Here is a 16,722-nt window from a genome sequence, read left to right as displayed (position 1 = left end):
TAAATGTTAATATAAGAAATCTAAATCAGGGCTGGAGTTGTGGCTCAGCTGTAAAGCACTTGCCTAGCATATATGAGTCACTGAGTTCAATTCTCAGCATTACATATAAATAAATGAATAAAATAAAGGTTCATCAACATCTTAAAAAAAAAAAAAAGAAATGTAGAATCAAAGCTATAAGTTATATATTTTTAAAAATAGGATTGGGCCAAGCCTAGTGATGTATGCTTATAATGCCATCTACTCCAGAGACTGAGGCAGGAGAATTGCAAGTTTGAGGCCAATCTGGGCAATCCAGTGAGACCCTATTTCAAAATAAAATAAAGGGCTAGGAATGTAGCTCAGTGGTACAGTGCTTACCTAGCATGTGCTAGGCCCTATGTTCAATCTCTAGTATCACCAAAAAAAAAAAAAAAAAAGACACGGGGGGGGGGGGGTGTCACCAAAATATTATATGACATTTGGCAATATTCTCATTTTCTTTCCTGTAAAATTTTCTGATTTATTTTGGAATAAAAAAAATTTTTTTCTTTTAGGTACTGAGGATTGAATCCAGGACCTCATATATGGTAGGCAAGTATTCTATCACCAAGCCACACCTCCAGCCCAGAAAACAAGTTTTAAAATGCTCAAAATTACTTTAAAATAGAGATTTTAAGATGAGAAATTTTAAAATGTTTCAAAAGAAAAGTTGAATATACAATAAATTCTATGTACTCACCTCCAAGATCCAAATTTGTTAAATATTTGTCATATTAAAAAGACAATTTAAATATAAACTTGCAACAGAATCTCATTTGTTTCTCTGGAGCTCTGATTTTCTGAAAGTCAACTAACATATCACAGTTTCTTTACATCATTTCCATGATCAGTTTTTAACTAAGACTTTAAAACCCAAATTCACACCAAGTAAAAAAGTTTACATTTCTTACGAGCAATTTACAAAAAGCTTACTAGGCTTTATAATATAATTTATTACAGGAAGAGTTTTACTATAAGGAAGCACAAAAACAATTATTTTTGCCACTAACATGATTAAAGAAAAAATGAAAAACTACGTAACTCATTTGAAAATTATCATATCTTCAAATTTTTAAAACGACGTTGGCAACTTAGCAATAAATTAGAAAAAAGTTCAGTCCTATCGTCTGTCCAAAGGAATAAATTTACAGTTATGAATTAAGTGTATTGTACCTTTCTGTTTCTAATATATCCGCTATATATTGCCTCCTTATTTTTTTCCTTCTTCTCAAAATCTTCTTTAGAAAGTACAAGCTCATGAACATCTTGGGACTCTGCAGGTTTACTTATCATCTGTCAAATATTAAAAGAGGACTTTAAAAATTGCTAATAATTGCACAGGTCAACTTCAAAATAATTTAAGTAAAAAGATATCTTTCTACTTACTCTGGCTGATTGTCCAACAAAGAAAACAGCCTGCTTGCCCCCAACACCAAAATAGGAAATATCACTATTTAAACTCCGTGGCACAGGTACTGGACGAACATATCCTGAATGATCACTAAAATAAAATAGTACATCAATGCAGTGATTTTAAACAATCTACTTAAGTGCCTAAAGAAATTATATAGCAATTTTGGCCTCCAAACCTCTCAGCAAACAGAAATAAATAATTCCTTACATATTTTTATGCCTCTAGGACCTTCACTTCAAAATGTTGTTTGCCACTTCAAAACTTGTTAAAATATTTCCATTTACATGTAGCATGGAAAGTGATGAGCTAAGGAAAACTCCCAATGTAGAATAACAGCACCCTGGAGAGGGGGCATCACTGGTCTTTCAAATATAGGGAAGATCACCAGGGACAACACTTCCCAATATCAGAAATAAACAATTAGGGATGAGGATGGAACCACTGTTACACTCAATGAAAAAGGTTAAAAATTACAGGGCGTGGTGGCGCATGCCTGTAATCTCAGTGGCTCTGGAGGCTGAGGCAGGAGAATCTCAAGTTCAAAGCCAGTCTCAGGCAACAGCAAGGCACTAAGCAACTCAGTTAGACCCCTGTCCCTAAATAAAATTCAAAATTGGGCTGGGGATGTGGCTCAGTGGTCAAGAGTTCAATCTCTGGTTCCCCCACCACCACCAAAAAAAATAAAAAGATTAAAAACCACATATGACATAGCTGGAGAAAAATCAAAGAACAGGAAGATATAATCAAAGAAAATAAACCAAGTTTAAATGTATTCTTAGAAAAAGACAAAGATAGAGAATGGATAATACCTACAAATATTCTCAAATCAATTATGAGGGATAGAACAAATATTCTCAAAGCCCTGGCTCCACAGATCTGTGAAAACCAATAGAGCCCCAAAAAAGGATGAGTAAAAAGAAATCTAGGGACTGGGGCTGTAGCTCAGTGGCAAAGCTATTGCCTAGCACATGTGAGGCACTGGGTTTGATCCTCAGCACCAAGTTTAAAAAATAAATAAAGACATGCTTTATAACTACAAAAGGAAGGAAGGAAGGAAGGAAGGGAGGGAGGGAGGGAGGGTGGGAGGGAAGGAAGGAAGGAAGGAAGGAAGGGAAGGAGGGAGGGAGGGAGGGAGGGAGGGAGGGAGGGAAGGAAGGAAGGGAGGGAGGGAGGGAAGGAAGGAAGGGAGGGAGGGAGGGAAGGAGGAAAGGAGGGAAGGGAGGAAGGGAGGGAGGGAGGGAGGGAGGGAGGGAAGGAAGGAAGGGAGGGAGGGAGGGAGGGAGGGAGGGAGGAAGGAAGGAATCTACCTCATTGTTAACACCAAAAGGAACAAATAGAAAATAGACTGAGTTCAAGCAGTTAAGATAATACCACTTATTAGGCTTTGACAGCAATAGTCAAAGATAGTGAAATACAATCCACACAGGGTCCAAAGAAAAAGATTTGTCAAGCTAGAATTGTGAACTGGAGATAATACCACCAAGAAATCTGCTCTAAAGGAATGAACCTCCAAGTACGATCTGACATGCAAAAGATTAATATAATATGGTAAATACAAAGTTAATTTTTTGAAAGTAATATGTGTGAGATATTTAAAATAGTGTGGTTAGGAAAAAATGGAATATAAATTGTGGGATTTCTAAAGTCAAACTGGAATATTTTCAATAATCAAAGTATGATTTTGGGGAAGGGACGTATCAGAGGTAAAGGGTCCTAAAGTCCTTAATTTGGAGAGAACATCTAAAATTACGTATTATAAAATTTCAAAGACAATCAGAAATTCATAAATTATAAAATGTTTTTAAAAAGGAGTAACAAGAAAAAAAAAAGATAAATTTTAAAAAGAAGCCAGGTATGGCAGTATATGCCTGGAATTCCAGCTACTTGGGAAGCTGAAGCAAGAGGATCCAAAGTTTTAGGCCAGTCTCAAGAACTTAACAAAATCCTATCTCAAAAAATAAATTAGGGGCTGGGTATAGCTCAGGGGCTGAGAGCTTGCCTAGCATGCATGAGGTACTGGGTTTGATCCTCAGGGCTACATACAAATAAATAAAAAATAAAGGTCCATCAACAACTTAAAAAAATATTAATTAGATTAAATTTGTTTAAAAAAGGGCTAGGGATGTAGCTCAGTGGTACATAAACAAAAATAGAAAACAGAAGACAAAAACAAAAACAGAAAATAGGAATAAAAATGTTTTAACTGGCATAAAAAGTCCCAACTCCATATGTTAATATTCTAAATACAGCCAATATTGACTAGGTAAGATATATTAATAATTCACATACATAAATATAAAATTGCACAACACACCTACACACAAACCCATCCCTATCTAAGAGACACAAATCTGCTAACACACAACACACACATACCATTCCTGCACAACACTCTCAAAATGCCTCTCCACAAGCATGTATTTCCAACCATAATGTTCACACTACCTCTTCTCAAAGAAATGCACACCCTGACCCTATACAACACACATACTTACCAATGATAAAAAGAAAACTTTTTTTGAGTCAGAGACAATATATATTAAGATACAAAGGTAGGAATAACATCAGATTTCTCATCATAAACCATGCAAATCAGTAGAAAAACTAATATTTAATGTACCAAAAATTTCTTAAAAAGTCAACCCACAGATTGGGCATGGTAGCACATGCCTGTAATCCAAGAGGCCTGGGGGATGAGGCAGGAGGATCTCAAGGTCAAAGCCAGCCTCAGAAATTTAGCAAGCCCCTAAGCAAATTAGTGAGACCCTGTCTCTACATGAAATATAAAAAAGGGCTGGAGATATGACTCAGTAGAGTTAAGTGCCCCTGGGTTACAATCCCAGGTACCTAATGTGGAAGAGGAGTCAACCTAAAATGCCATTCTCAGCAAAAATACCCTTTAATATGTATTTTATTTATTTTAGGTGTGAGTGGGAAGGGACTCCTCACCCTTTATCATACATAGAAAAAAATCAAGAGCAGATCCAAGTTATAAAAAATATCTTCTGGGAGGAAAACAATAATGGATAGACTTACAGGAAGAAATACACCATGAATATCTGGTGTTCATATAAACTTACCTGGGACTGAAATAGACACTTGTATACAAATGTTCTTAGAAGTATTCGACAAAAAGCTAGAAATAACCCTGTGTCCATTAACTAATGAATGGATAAAAATATGTGGTATGGCTACAGAATGGAATTATTCAGCCATAAACAGGAATAGAATTCTGATTCATGCTACAACACAGATGAACCTTGAAAAAATTATTATGCTAAGTTAAATAAGTCACACAAAAAGATACTGTATGATTCCACATAAATGAGGTACCTAGAACAGGGAAATTCATTTAGACAGAGAATAGAATAGTAGTCACCAGGCACTGAGAATATAGAGAATGGCGAGTTAGTGAGTATGATATTTTCAAATTGGTCATGATGGCTGGTGCATTGCTATAATCCCAGCAGCTCAGGAGTCTGAGGCAGGTGGATCTCAAGTCCAAAGCCAGCTTGTACAACTCAGCAAAACCCGTATCAAAATAAAAATGAAAAAATGGGCTGGGGATGTGGTTAAGTGCTTCTGGGTTCAATCTCAGCTAAAAACACCACACACACACACACACACACACACACACACACACACACATACACACACACATACACGTTTATGGCCAGCCTGAGCAACCTTAGAAAGACCCTGTCTCAAAATAAAAAAGATGGGGATATAGGTCAATGGAAGAGTACTTGCCTAGCATGTTTGAGATCCTGGGCTCATCACCAGAACATTGTTTTTTAAATTTGGGGGTGGAGTATGAAAAACTTCTAAGAATGTATAATAGCAATGGTTCCAAAGCACTACAAATGTCATTAATGCCACTAAATTATTTACTTTAAAATGGCTATAATGTAATTTTTTACTTGTTGAATTCCCTGAATTCTTTATAAGAGATGGTAACATGATCAGAGGAATTCTTTTTTAGTATAAAAGCTGTCCCTTCTCTTCTTCAGAAATTGGTTAACTTGTTATTTCAACTCTCCTAGCAAGCTACTCTTACCCAGTATTTATTTGGTGCCTTTTGAGAGGGGGGAGAGATGAACTCACTCAAGCTGCCAATATTTATCTACTAACTGTAGCAGTGCTATAAATCATACTGCAGCAGTAATACAGAGATGCTCTGGGGGTGTATGGTATACAATCTAGTTTTCTTCATATTTGAATTAAATTTTCATTTCTTGATGTCAGTCTCCTTTATTTCACCTCAAAGTTAAGCCTTTTGAAGAAACAAGAATGATAAAGAGTCTTGAAAGGAGACATTATACATAATCTGAAGGATGAGAAAAGTACTTCTCCTTATAATATCCTACTGTAGGTGGTCAGCAGTTTTGTTTCTCAAAGGGAAATCTGAACCACCCATCAGGTTGGCTCATAAGAACAATGTTAAGAGCAGTTCATCAAGAACTGAACTTCATATAACCCTGTTTGAGAATACGAAAAAGGAAGAAAGTCACAGGAACGGCCCATTCAGTCTTGGGAAGATCTGGATAATTCTGCACAAGCAATAACAACTTAAAATTTATGTATAGACACATCTCTATTAATCCCCCTTCAGCTGACTGGATAGTCCTTCTTCAAAGCAAGAATGTAATGTTCAGATTTCACCAGATTTTATACACTCAACTCATTTTTGGAACCAGCTTACAGATTCCAGGTCCCTTTAGCATATATAACATTTATTCTTTTGCCTTTTTAAAAAATAATTTTGTTTCTTATTTGAAGTCCTTGTATTAGGCAATGATTCAGTTCAGTATTATTTGAATTATTTGCCATAACAGAATGAGAAATATTTATGTGTTAAATAAAACTGGTGTAGGAAAGTCTTTACATCCATTTCCCAGATAATGCTAAGTGAAGCTAGCCAATCCTTAAAAAACAAATGCCAAATGTCTCCTTTGATATAAAGAGAGCAACCAAGATCAGAACAGGGAAGAAGAGCATGAGGAAAAGATTAACATTTAACAGAGACGAGTGTGGTGGGAGAGAGGGAGAGAGAAGGGAAACTGTATGGAAATGGAAGGAGACCCTTCATTGTTACATAAAACTACATATAAGAGTTTGTGAGGGGAAAGGGGAAAAAAAAGGGAGAGAATTAAACCACAGCAGATGGGGTGGAGAGGGAAGGGGACGGGGGATAGTAGGGGATAGGAAAGGTAGCAGAATACAACAGTCATTAATATGGTATTATGTAAAAATGTGGATGTGTAACCGATGTGATTCTGCAACTTGTATTTGGGGTAAAAATGGGAGCTGATAACCCATTTGAATCAAATGTATGGAAGATGATATGCCATGAGCTTTGTAATGTTTTGAACAACCAATAAAAAAATATTTAAAAAAAAAAAAGAAAAGTCTTTACATGAGTTAAGTAGTTGTGCATCACTTCAGCCTAGATTTGCCTTGATAAGAGGCACTCAGTTAAAATGTTATTGGCCTTGTATAAGTACTCCAATTTCTATTTAGCTTTAGAAATCTTTCACAAGGACAGATTGCCAAAATTAACAAATGTGCTGTTTTAGCTACATATGTTCTGGGTAAACATGCATATATGAGGATTCTTGTTAACAGTGATACTTAGTCCTCTTTATAACTCAAATGATGCCATTAATTTTTTAAAAGGAGGGAGGCCTTAAAAATGATCTTAGAGTCTATGATTTAGAATTTTCAAGCATGAAGGTGAAACATAAAAAATTAAACTCACAAAAGTTCAGTTTTTTCAATATGTGTACCAATTTTTTTAATTTAATGATCAGAAAATATAGATTTTTCTCAATTTATATTCTCAGGCTGGGGACATAGCTCAGTGGTTAGAGTGCTTGCCTAGTACATGAGACCCTGAGTCTAACCTCCAACATTGAAAAAAAAAAGTACCAATAAAAGTTGAATAAACTTAACAAAAAGCAAAACAGACTACATATATAGTTTTGAGAGATGATATTTTTCGGTTTTAACAGAAATGGACCCAAATGTTATAGTTTGGCCATATCCAGAAATATGCAGAACTTTACAATTCATATATTTATCTCAAGACAAATGAACTATAAAGTTCTGACATTAACCCTAAATCTCAAATGAATGTTCTCTCTCTTACAGCCAAAGAGTATATTTCATCTCAATCAATCTTTGGAGCTACCATAGAGATAGGATCAATGTTACATAATTAAAATTTCACAAACAAAACTTGATTTATATTAAAGTTCTACCATCCTTTTCTAAAATTGTGGCTTCATTTTGCCAAAATAATTCTGTACTTCTTTAAAATGTTTGCTTTGAATTTGGCAGTTAAGCAATGGGAAAGTTTATAACTGCTTTGTAGGTAATACTATCTAAACTAACATTTATTATTTATTAAGCACCTTTAATTCACATACCTATTTTGACACTAAACCTACAAATACTACATGAACATATCACAGCTTTATTTCCCCATTATAGTTTTAGGGTCACTGTGTTTGGATTTAACTGTAAGAAAGCACATTTCTTAAGTGTCACTGGGTTGACTTAGTTTTTAGAGTTTTGATTTTAGATTCTGATTAGACACATTCTGATTTTAAGAAGCCACTCAAATATTTGTTAGTACCCCCTCCCCCCACAAAAAGGGGGTTATAATGGCCAGGCTCAGTGGGACACACCTATAATCCCAGTGATGTGGGAGGCTGAAACAGATGATTAAAGTTCAAGGCCAGTCTCAGCAACTTAGTGAGACCCACAGCAACTTAATCAGATCTTGCCTCAAAATTTTTTTAAAAAGGAGTGGAGATGTTACTCAGTGGTAAAGCACCCCTGGGATTAATCCCCAGTACCAGAAAAAGAAAAAAGTTTTAAGGACAAACTTTATTCTATATTTATTTTACCAAAATTAACAATAACAACAACTAAAAGACTTTTAAAAAAAGGGACAGTGTGTTGTCTGAGCATAAACAGATGTGTCTACCCCTAGCCAGAAAAGTCAGATGTTGAAAAACAGCATTATGTTAAAGGAAAAGATAACTGGCTATTCAAAGCAAAATACCAATATACTTTGGTTTTTATAATAAATTTCAAAAAGAAAAATCTATGAAAACAAAAGCACAAAGGTCAAGATAATATAAATGGGAAGTATACTCTACTCCTATGATGTACTTATATGTTAAGTTGCATAATAATACTTCTCGATATAGATTGTTAAACTGAAGAGACATTTTATTAATAATCCTAAAGTTGCCAGTGAAAAAAACAAAATGTAGTTATGGCTAATAAGCCAAAGAAAGACAAAGTAGAATCATACCCATGCAAGGTACTATTTGAAATGAGTCTGGGGGTACAGGGGTCAAAAACAGCAACATAAAGCAGACAAGAATGTAAAAAAACAATAAAGATGTTACGATTAAGTTCAAACATACCAATAAAAACATTAAATGCACGTGGCCTAAACATCTCAATTAAAAAGCAGAAATTGTCAAATATTAAGATACAATGATCTTTTGCTAAAATGAAACCCTCTTTAAATATAAAGAAAACAGGTTAAGAGACTGGAAAAAGATTTTCCATTTTAACACTACTGAAAAGAAAACTGAAGTGAATATATTAACATCAAAGTAAACAGAAAAATATCACCAGTAAATGAAGGGGGGGAAAATATATATATACATATATATATATAAAAATAGGGGCTCACTTTTCTTGAGTTTTTTTTTTTTAATATTTATTTTTTTTAGTTTGTAGTTGCACACAACACCTTTATTTTACTCATTTTAATGTGCTAGGCGAGTGCTCTACCGCTGAGCCACAACCCTAGCCCCTCTTCTTGAGTTTTTAAAATTATGTTAGATGGCTGAAATCAAGTGAGTTAAGGGACCTAAATAAGTTATGATAGATCCCTACAATTCACTTTAAAAGTAAAATGTCCATACTAGTAGACAGTCATAGTTATATAGCATACAGTCCCAAAAAACAAGATAAACTCTAAAAAGAAAAAAGAACACTAAAAGATGTTTAAGTGATCCACAAAATTCAGAAAAGAGAAATAAGAAACAAAAGAAATGGGGCGGGAGTTGTAGCTCAGTGGTAGACTCATGCTTGCATGTGTGAGGCACTGGTTCGATTCTCAGCACCACATAAAAATAAGTAAAATACAGGTATTGTGTCCATTTACAGCTAAAAAAAATTTTTTTCTTAAAAAAAAAAAAAGAACAAAGAACAAACAAACTAGTACATTAAATGTACTAGTACAAATTCACTAAGTAAAATTGGCAGAGTGTATGCACTACCACAGTCAGTTCTGTGAATACTTTTTAAAAACAGAAACCTGAAATTAGAGCAATAATGAGTTCCACAGAACCACATGCAATTTTAGGAATTTTGCAAGTGATAATAAAGTAATCCCTAAAGCCTATTTTGAAACCTTTCTACTCCTCTACAGGCTTTTATCACATTTAAGTTAGTAATGAAAGGTGTAAAGCTTTAAAGTATGCAACAGAACTCCTACATACCACAAGAAATACAAAAGGAACTGTTAAATGAAAAGGTAAAATGTTAATATTGTTCTATTTCTGATTATTGATCACAAAAATTCTATTTAAAAAAGTAAATATATTGATAACATCAAAACCTTTTCATCATGTGTATACAAAAGCATATGAGTTCTTACTATTAAAACATATGGCTACCTGTAAAAAAAAAAAAAAAAAAAGTAAGATTTTCTAACCTTTCAAAGTCACCTTGCCGTGTAAATTTTGACAACCTATACACAGCCCAGTTGTTAAGCTGTTTAGAAGTCATTCCTCTTCCATTATCTATTACTGCAACAGCAGGTTTTCCTTGTGTCTCATCAAAAAGCTATGAAACAAAATAAGTTCAAGAAGACAGGAAAAATCAAATCAATATTTAAAACATCAAAGGTGATTCATTCAACATGTTCACTCATACATTGCTCATCAATGTGTAAAGTAATATAATTTTCTGAAAGGCACTTTGGCTATATCTATTAAAATCCTTAAAATTCTTCATGACTTTTAACCCAGAAACAGTATTTCTCAGATTTTAACTTCAGAAAATAATCAGAGACATGTACAAAGATGTATAAGAATGTGCATCATTTCGGCATTACTTCTAACAGCAAAAATATAGGAAAAAATCTATTAAGCAATAGAAGCCTTATTATGCTATTTTCATTACAGTCAATAAATCATTCTGGAGTAATGGAATATTATATATCACAATACTCATATATACAATGTACGATTAAGGGAGAGTGGAAGATTACAAAAACAAAATGCTATATGTAAGTACACACGTAAGCACAGAATAAACAATCCAAGAAGAAATTTTAAGTGGATAAAGAGACATCAGATAATTACTTCTACTATAGTTTAATTTCTGTTTTCTAATTTTCTCCAATCAACTTATACTATTATCAAAAGAAATACTAAATTTCTTTAAGTATTATTTTCTTACCAATTTGATCTGTATTCTTCTAATACCAACGTTACGAGAAGTAGCAGACAATGAATTGTCGATTAATTCTGCAAGAGCAAATGCTGAAAAAAGAAAAAACTATTGCTTAATTTTTCCCTAAAATCCTTTGCATAAAAGTTTAAAGCAGAAGAAACTCTGAAGTACCTTAAAGTCATCACTTATTTTCCAAAGAGCTAGAATTAAAGTATTATCCTGATCCTAATGATAAAATACATAATAAAAGGCATCATCGCCAATCACTACCAGCATAAAAAAGCAGTCATCAACCAGTACTTGTATAGCACTATACGGCACAATTCAGCCAGCCACAACTCCTGGTTCAAGGAGTTTATAATAAAAAGACAGACATATAAACTTAAGAGACAAACAGAAGACCATACCACAAAAGCAAATAGAAATCTGATGTACGTCATTATATCATGGGCAAGTCAAAAGTAGGAACAGAGATATAGAAGCAAATATAAAGCAATTGTATACAAGTATCTCTTAAGAACTATTTTGGATATAGAATTCTAAAGACTATCAGAACTTGTCAAATGGCAGAACACATCTTCAAAACTGACAGAACACTACTATTGATTCTCTATAACAACACTAACTTGACATTGAGTTTATCATTGGCTCAGCATTAATTTATTTATATTTTTTCAAGGCCACTACTCAAATTATTTCCTACTTTATTCTTTTAATTAGAAAGAAAAGGAACATACCAAATTTATGTCTTAATTCCACAGAAGTGTAACCCAAACAGAACTGTAATTAACCAATACAGTCACACTCCAGCAAGCACTTCCACTCACTCTAAACACTTAAAAGACAGCAATGTTCATAAACTACAAAAAGTTACCATGATTCAGATAATATATATAAGAATCTGGCTAAGGGTAATAACTCTAGAAAATAAAGATAGAACATTTAGTAAATGGGAAAAAAGAATAAAAAGAAGAAATTCAGCTAGGCATGGTGGTGTATACCTGTAATCCCAGCCCAATGAAAGAGGACTGTAAATTCAAAGCCAGCTTCAACAATTTAGAAAGACTCTTAAAAAAGGGTTGGGGCCATATCTCAGAGGCAGAGTGCCCTTGGGAAGGTGGGGAGAAGAGAAAGAGGAGAAATTCATAGAACTTAGTATGTGATTAAAAAAGGAGAGGATGCCAAGCTCAGTGGTGCATGCTTATAATCCCAGCAACTCAGAAGGCTGAGTCAGGAGGATCATAAATTTGAGGCCAGCTTCAGCAACTTAGCAAGACCTTGTCTCAAAATAAGGGTTGGAGATGTGGCTCAGTGGTAGAATGCTTCCCTGGCATGCCTGAGGCCCTTTAGGTTCAATCTCTAACATCACAAAAATAAATAAATAAATAAATAAATAATATACAAAGCACTGGGGGTGGTAGCTCAGTGGTAAAGCACCCTTAGGTTAAATCCCCAATATCCCTTCCCAAAAAAAGAAAAGAGAGAAAGATAGATAGGGAAATAAATCTAAGACACCTTTGAATTTCTGTCCCCCCACCCCCCCCCAAAAAAAAAACCAGAAAGGAAAGGTCATTTTTCCCATAAGGGAATATTTAAAGAGGAGGAAAGAAAAAAAATCAATTTTAGATATAAGCTATGCAACTACATAAAGTTTAATGAATAGTGGTATTAAATAGGGAGCAAATACTGGGCTTAACTGAGAGGTAAAGCTTTTTGCTTCATTGGCATAGATATAATAGCTAAACATTGGATCATTTTTCTAAGAAAATATCAGTATGACTTGAAAATCAACTACTACACAGTCAAGAGGAACCAGAAGCAAGAAAACAGGGAGGAAACAATCCAGGGAAATATTATAAAGTCTCAGAAATCAAAGAAAGAGTTTAAACACTACTTATTCACATAATGATGGCAGGAAAAAAAATAAAAAGTCTTATTCAGAATTTTATCCTCAGGGAAATAACTAAAGATTGACTTAATATTCAAATAAACACATACCATGTGCCACACATTATTCTAAGAACTATACAAAACCAATTCTTGTTCTTAAGAACTCAACATTCTACTGGAGGAGGACAGAAAGTAAAATGTAATCACAATAAAGTAAATTCTATAGCTTAGTAGAAGGTGGTATGTGCTATGGTTAAAAGACCCATAGGAGAGTGAAGGAACTAAACAATATAGTAATTAAATAAGTTCTGAAAAGGTAAAAGATAAACAATACTTGAATGAGGTGAAGTAACAAATCCTAGGTTTATCTAGGACAAGAGCATCCCAGACAGAGAGCACCATTTGAAAAGATGGATGACACTGGAGTGGAATGAATAAACAAGGGGGAAAAGTAGTAGAAAGCAAAGCTTCTACACCCTAGTAGTTTATAAAGACTCTGGCTTTTACTCTTAGCGAAATGAGAAATCATGAGTTGTTTTCAGCAGAATGACACAACCTGACTTTTCAAATCTTCCATGGACAGGGATGAAAAGAGAAAGTGACCAATTAAGAGATCACTGTGCAAGTAGGGTGATTTGATGGTACCTCAGACCAGGTAGCATTAATAGAAGTGGTGAAAAATGATTTTTGGTCTGGGCAACTGGAAAGAATGAGCGATGACTGATTATTTGTCAAACAGGATTCAGGGATCACATTTCAGACATCTTAGTGGTAGTGCCAAGCAGGCAGCTATATGGATCAAAATAGAATTCAGGAAAGAATTCTAATACTATTTTCAATATTTAACTAAAAATGGCCATTTCTTCCCACCTCAATTTGAAAGTCACTTCTATAAGATGGTATTTAAAGGTATGGAATTGAATTACCAAATAAAGAAGAAAGAAGATAAAAGACCAAGTACCAAAACATGAGACAATTCAACCTTAAGAAAGTGGAGAAAGGGTTGGGGTTGTGGCTCAGGGGTACAGTGTTCACCGAGCACGTGTGAGGCCCTGGGTTTGATCCTCAGCACCATATAAAGAGAAATAAATAAAGTCATTGTGTGCATCTACAACTGGAAAAAAAAAAAAAAGTGGGGAAAGAACCAACCTAGATGCCCAACAGATGAGTGAATAAAGACAATGTAGTAGGGCTGGGGTTATGGCTCAGTGGTAGAGCGCTCGCCTCGCACATGCAAGGTCCTGGGTTTGATCCTCAGCACCACATAAAAACAAATAAATAAAAGTTATTGTGTACAACTACAAAAAAATAAATATTTTTTTTAAAAAGACAATGTGGTATATATACACAATGGAATATTACTCAGCCATAAGGCCAAAAGTTCTCTCTAATATGTGGATGCTAACATACAATAGGGGTGGGGGGTGTCACTGAATAAGACAAAGGGGAATGAAGGGAAGGGAGGGGGAACAGAATACTAAATACAGTGAATGAATATATGAATACGACCAGCATAACTCCACATCATGTTCAACCATAAGAATGGAATCCTAATTAGAATAAGTCATATTCCATGTGTGTATGGTACATAAAAATGCATTCTCTTGTCATGTATATCTAAAAAGAACATCAACAACAAAAAAAGAATGTGGGGAGAGAAAATAAAGGATAGGCAGAGTAAGAAATAACTAAGAGAACATGGTCTAAGGTCTTAGGGTAGAGGACATACCTAGCATGTGAGACTGGGTTCAATCCCAGCACCAAGTAATACAATGTGGTCTCTTAAAAGTCAAGTGAAAAAAGTGTATCAAGGTTGACAAAGTGATTTAACTATGACAAATAACTGAAAATTGATGCTAGATTTTCAAAATTTAACTAAAAATGACCAAATTTGACCCTAAAATTAGGCAGGGACAGACACCTAGTCAGAGTAAGAAGGAAAGAAGAGAAGAAAAGTGCTGTTGATAGTGAAAACAGTCAACTCATTCAAGGAGATTTCATAATTGTAAGAAGTTTGTAGGAGGCCAAGAAGAATAAATCAGGAGAGAAAAACATACAATAGATGAAAAGATACAAGGAATAAGATTCCTCATGTATTGATAAGGAATATGAGTTCCACTAGTAGAGTAGCTTTAAAGGTGATTATTTTTACTTTGAAGATGACTTAGGTTAAAAAAAAAAAAAAGTATGCTATGAAGAAAAGGAGTTGAGACAGCAAGCTCAAAATGAGTGGTCAGACTCTTCTAAAATGAGAGGATTTATAAAACTTGAAGAAATGGGACCATGGAATAAAGGAGAGTAACAGTTTATCAAAATTACCATGAATGAGATACTTACGCAAGGGATTTTGTCCTTCACTTGCATAATATTCATACATGCCACTTTTAACCAATGTGTCATAGTGAGGTAGGAAGTCAATTCGTTCTTTTGTAGCTGTTAGTAGTAACTGATTGACTGACTGTAACAGGTACAGAGTGACTCCATCTTTAACAGTTTCATCTGTAATCAAGAGTTAAAATCTTAAGTGCTAGGTTAGTATCGTAAAATTCAATGAACTTACAATTTTGAGTATGTTGATTTTATCTATGTAATATATTAACAATGGTACAGGAAAACCCTCAAATAATGAACTGATCTAAAAATTCAGCTATTTTGTTAAGGATACACCAATTAAACAGGTAAAAATATTTCAACTCATCTGAAAACTCAATTCATAATAAGTTAAACTATCACAGAAAATCAAAATGAGGCTCTGCATTAGAGTGGTATTAACATGAATGGAGAAGAATGGTTATATTTAAAAGGAATCAGGCATGAAAAACTGGCAGGTCCTAAAAACTTAACAGAAAATGGAATAGGTAAAAACAGAAAATGGAAGAATTCAAAATAAGTTTAAGTTGAAGCTAAAAGTCAGCTTGAGGTCCAAACTGTGCTAAGGGTTGAGAAAGGTCTTATCTTTTGTAGCCCTGATAGCAACTACTATTCTATAATCAGGCTTGAAAAAATGACTTATGAGTAAACTATGCACAAACAGCCATTTTTTCTCTTCCATCACATAAAAATAACCAAACTATCAATAGTTTTGAATACATATTTGTGTAATAGTTATTGCCCTATCATTACACATTAAATTTAAAAGCAAGTGCTTAATTTAAAACATCATTACTCACCAAAATTATCACAGGTAATTTCTTTCCTACTTGTTGTTGTAATAACAAATTTTTCTTCAGGTGAAATGCCAAGTGTCTAGTTAAAATAAGAGAAATAAAATGAATTATTTCAGAAAAGAAATTAATGCATTATTCAAATTAGCAAGAATGTGAATACTGATAGTATATTATAATCCTGCAACAATTACTAGAAAATATAACTCAGTATTTTCATATTTTCCTTTGTAAAATTAATATAACATAAACCCATGTAAATTATAAATTACTTCTTTGTTTTAAACAAGGTTCTTTTTCTTCAACAATATGCCACCTAGTAACACTAGTGATTAGGTGGAATGTTTTGAAAGGAACACAACATTAGCATGGCCCACCCTGACAAAGACATGTTATTTCATGTCATTATAAAAGTAAACATTTTATTTAAAGCAAAGCATTAACATAACACTTATTTCATAAAAATACTTAAGTATATAAAAACAAAACAAATAAAACAGAAGAGAATATGACAGAACACTAAGGTAAGAATAGTGGCAATAAGCAAGATGCGTGAAACTTTACATCTATTCTATTCTATCCCCTTTCAAAAAAAATAATCTTAAAACCTTAAAGCAAATTATAAATTAGAGGGGCTGGGGTTGAGGCTCAGCAGTAGAGCACTCGCCTAGCATTTGCAAAGCCCTGAGTTCAATCCTCAACACCACATAAAAATAAGTAAAATAAAGGTATTGTGCCCAACTACAA

At 33.9% G+C, this 16,722-nt stretch overlaps 1 protein-coding gene across 1 annotated transcript in view; it reads right to left on the bottom strand.

The window, feature by feature from the left end:
* The window catches only part of Smchd1 (structural maintenance of chromosomes flexible hinge domain containing 1), a 149,632-nt gene that overhangs the window by 113,380 nt on the left and 19,530 nt on the right, over positions 1 to 16,722 (bottom strand). Inside the window, exons 2-7 of the mRNA XM_076836989.1 lie at positions 15,982 to 16,057; positions 15,149 to 15,310; positions 10,928 to 11,010; positions 10,179 to 10,309; positions 1,408 to 1,522; positions 1,195 to 1,314 (exon numbers count right to left, since the gene is read on the bottom strand). Of these exons, the coding sequence (XP_076693104.1) occupies positions 1,195 to 1,314; positions 1,408 to 1,522; positions 10,179 to 10,309; positions 10,928 to 11,010; positions 15,149 to 15,310; positions 15,982 to 16,057 (687 nt within the window). The remainder of the gene's footprint in view (positions 1 to 1,194; positions 1,315 to 1,407; positions 1,523 to 10,178; positions 10,310 to 10,927; positions 11,011 to 15,148; positions 15,311 to 15,981; positions 16,058 to 16,722) is intronic.

This window comes from Callospermophilus lateralis, chromosome 17 (assembly GCF_048772815.1).
Source record: "Callospermophilus lateralis isolate mCalLat2 chromosome 17, mCalLat2.hap1, whole genome shotgun sequence".
NCBI classification, from domain to species: domain Eukaryota; kingdom Metazoa; phylum Chordata; class Mammalia; order Rodentia; family Sciuridae; genus Callospermophilus; species Callospermophilus lateralis.
Note: the sequence above shows the minus strand (reverse complement) of the source record. Positions and strands in the feature narration are given on the sequence as shown.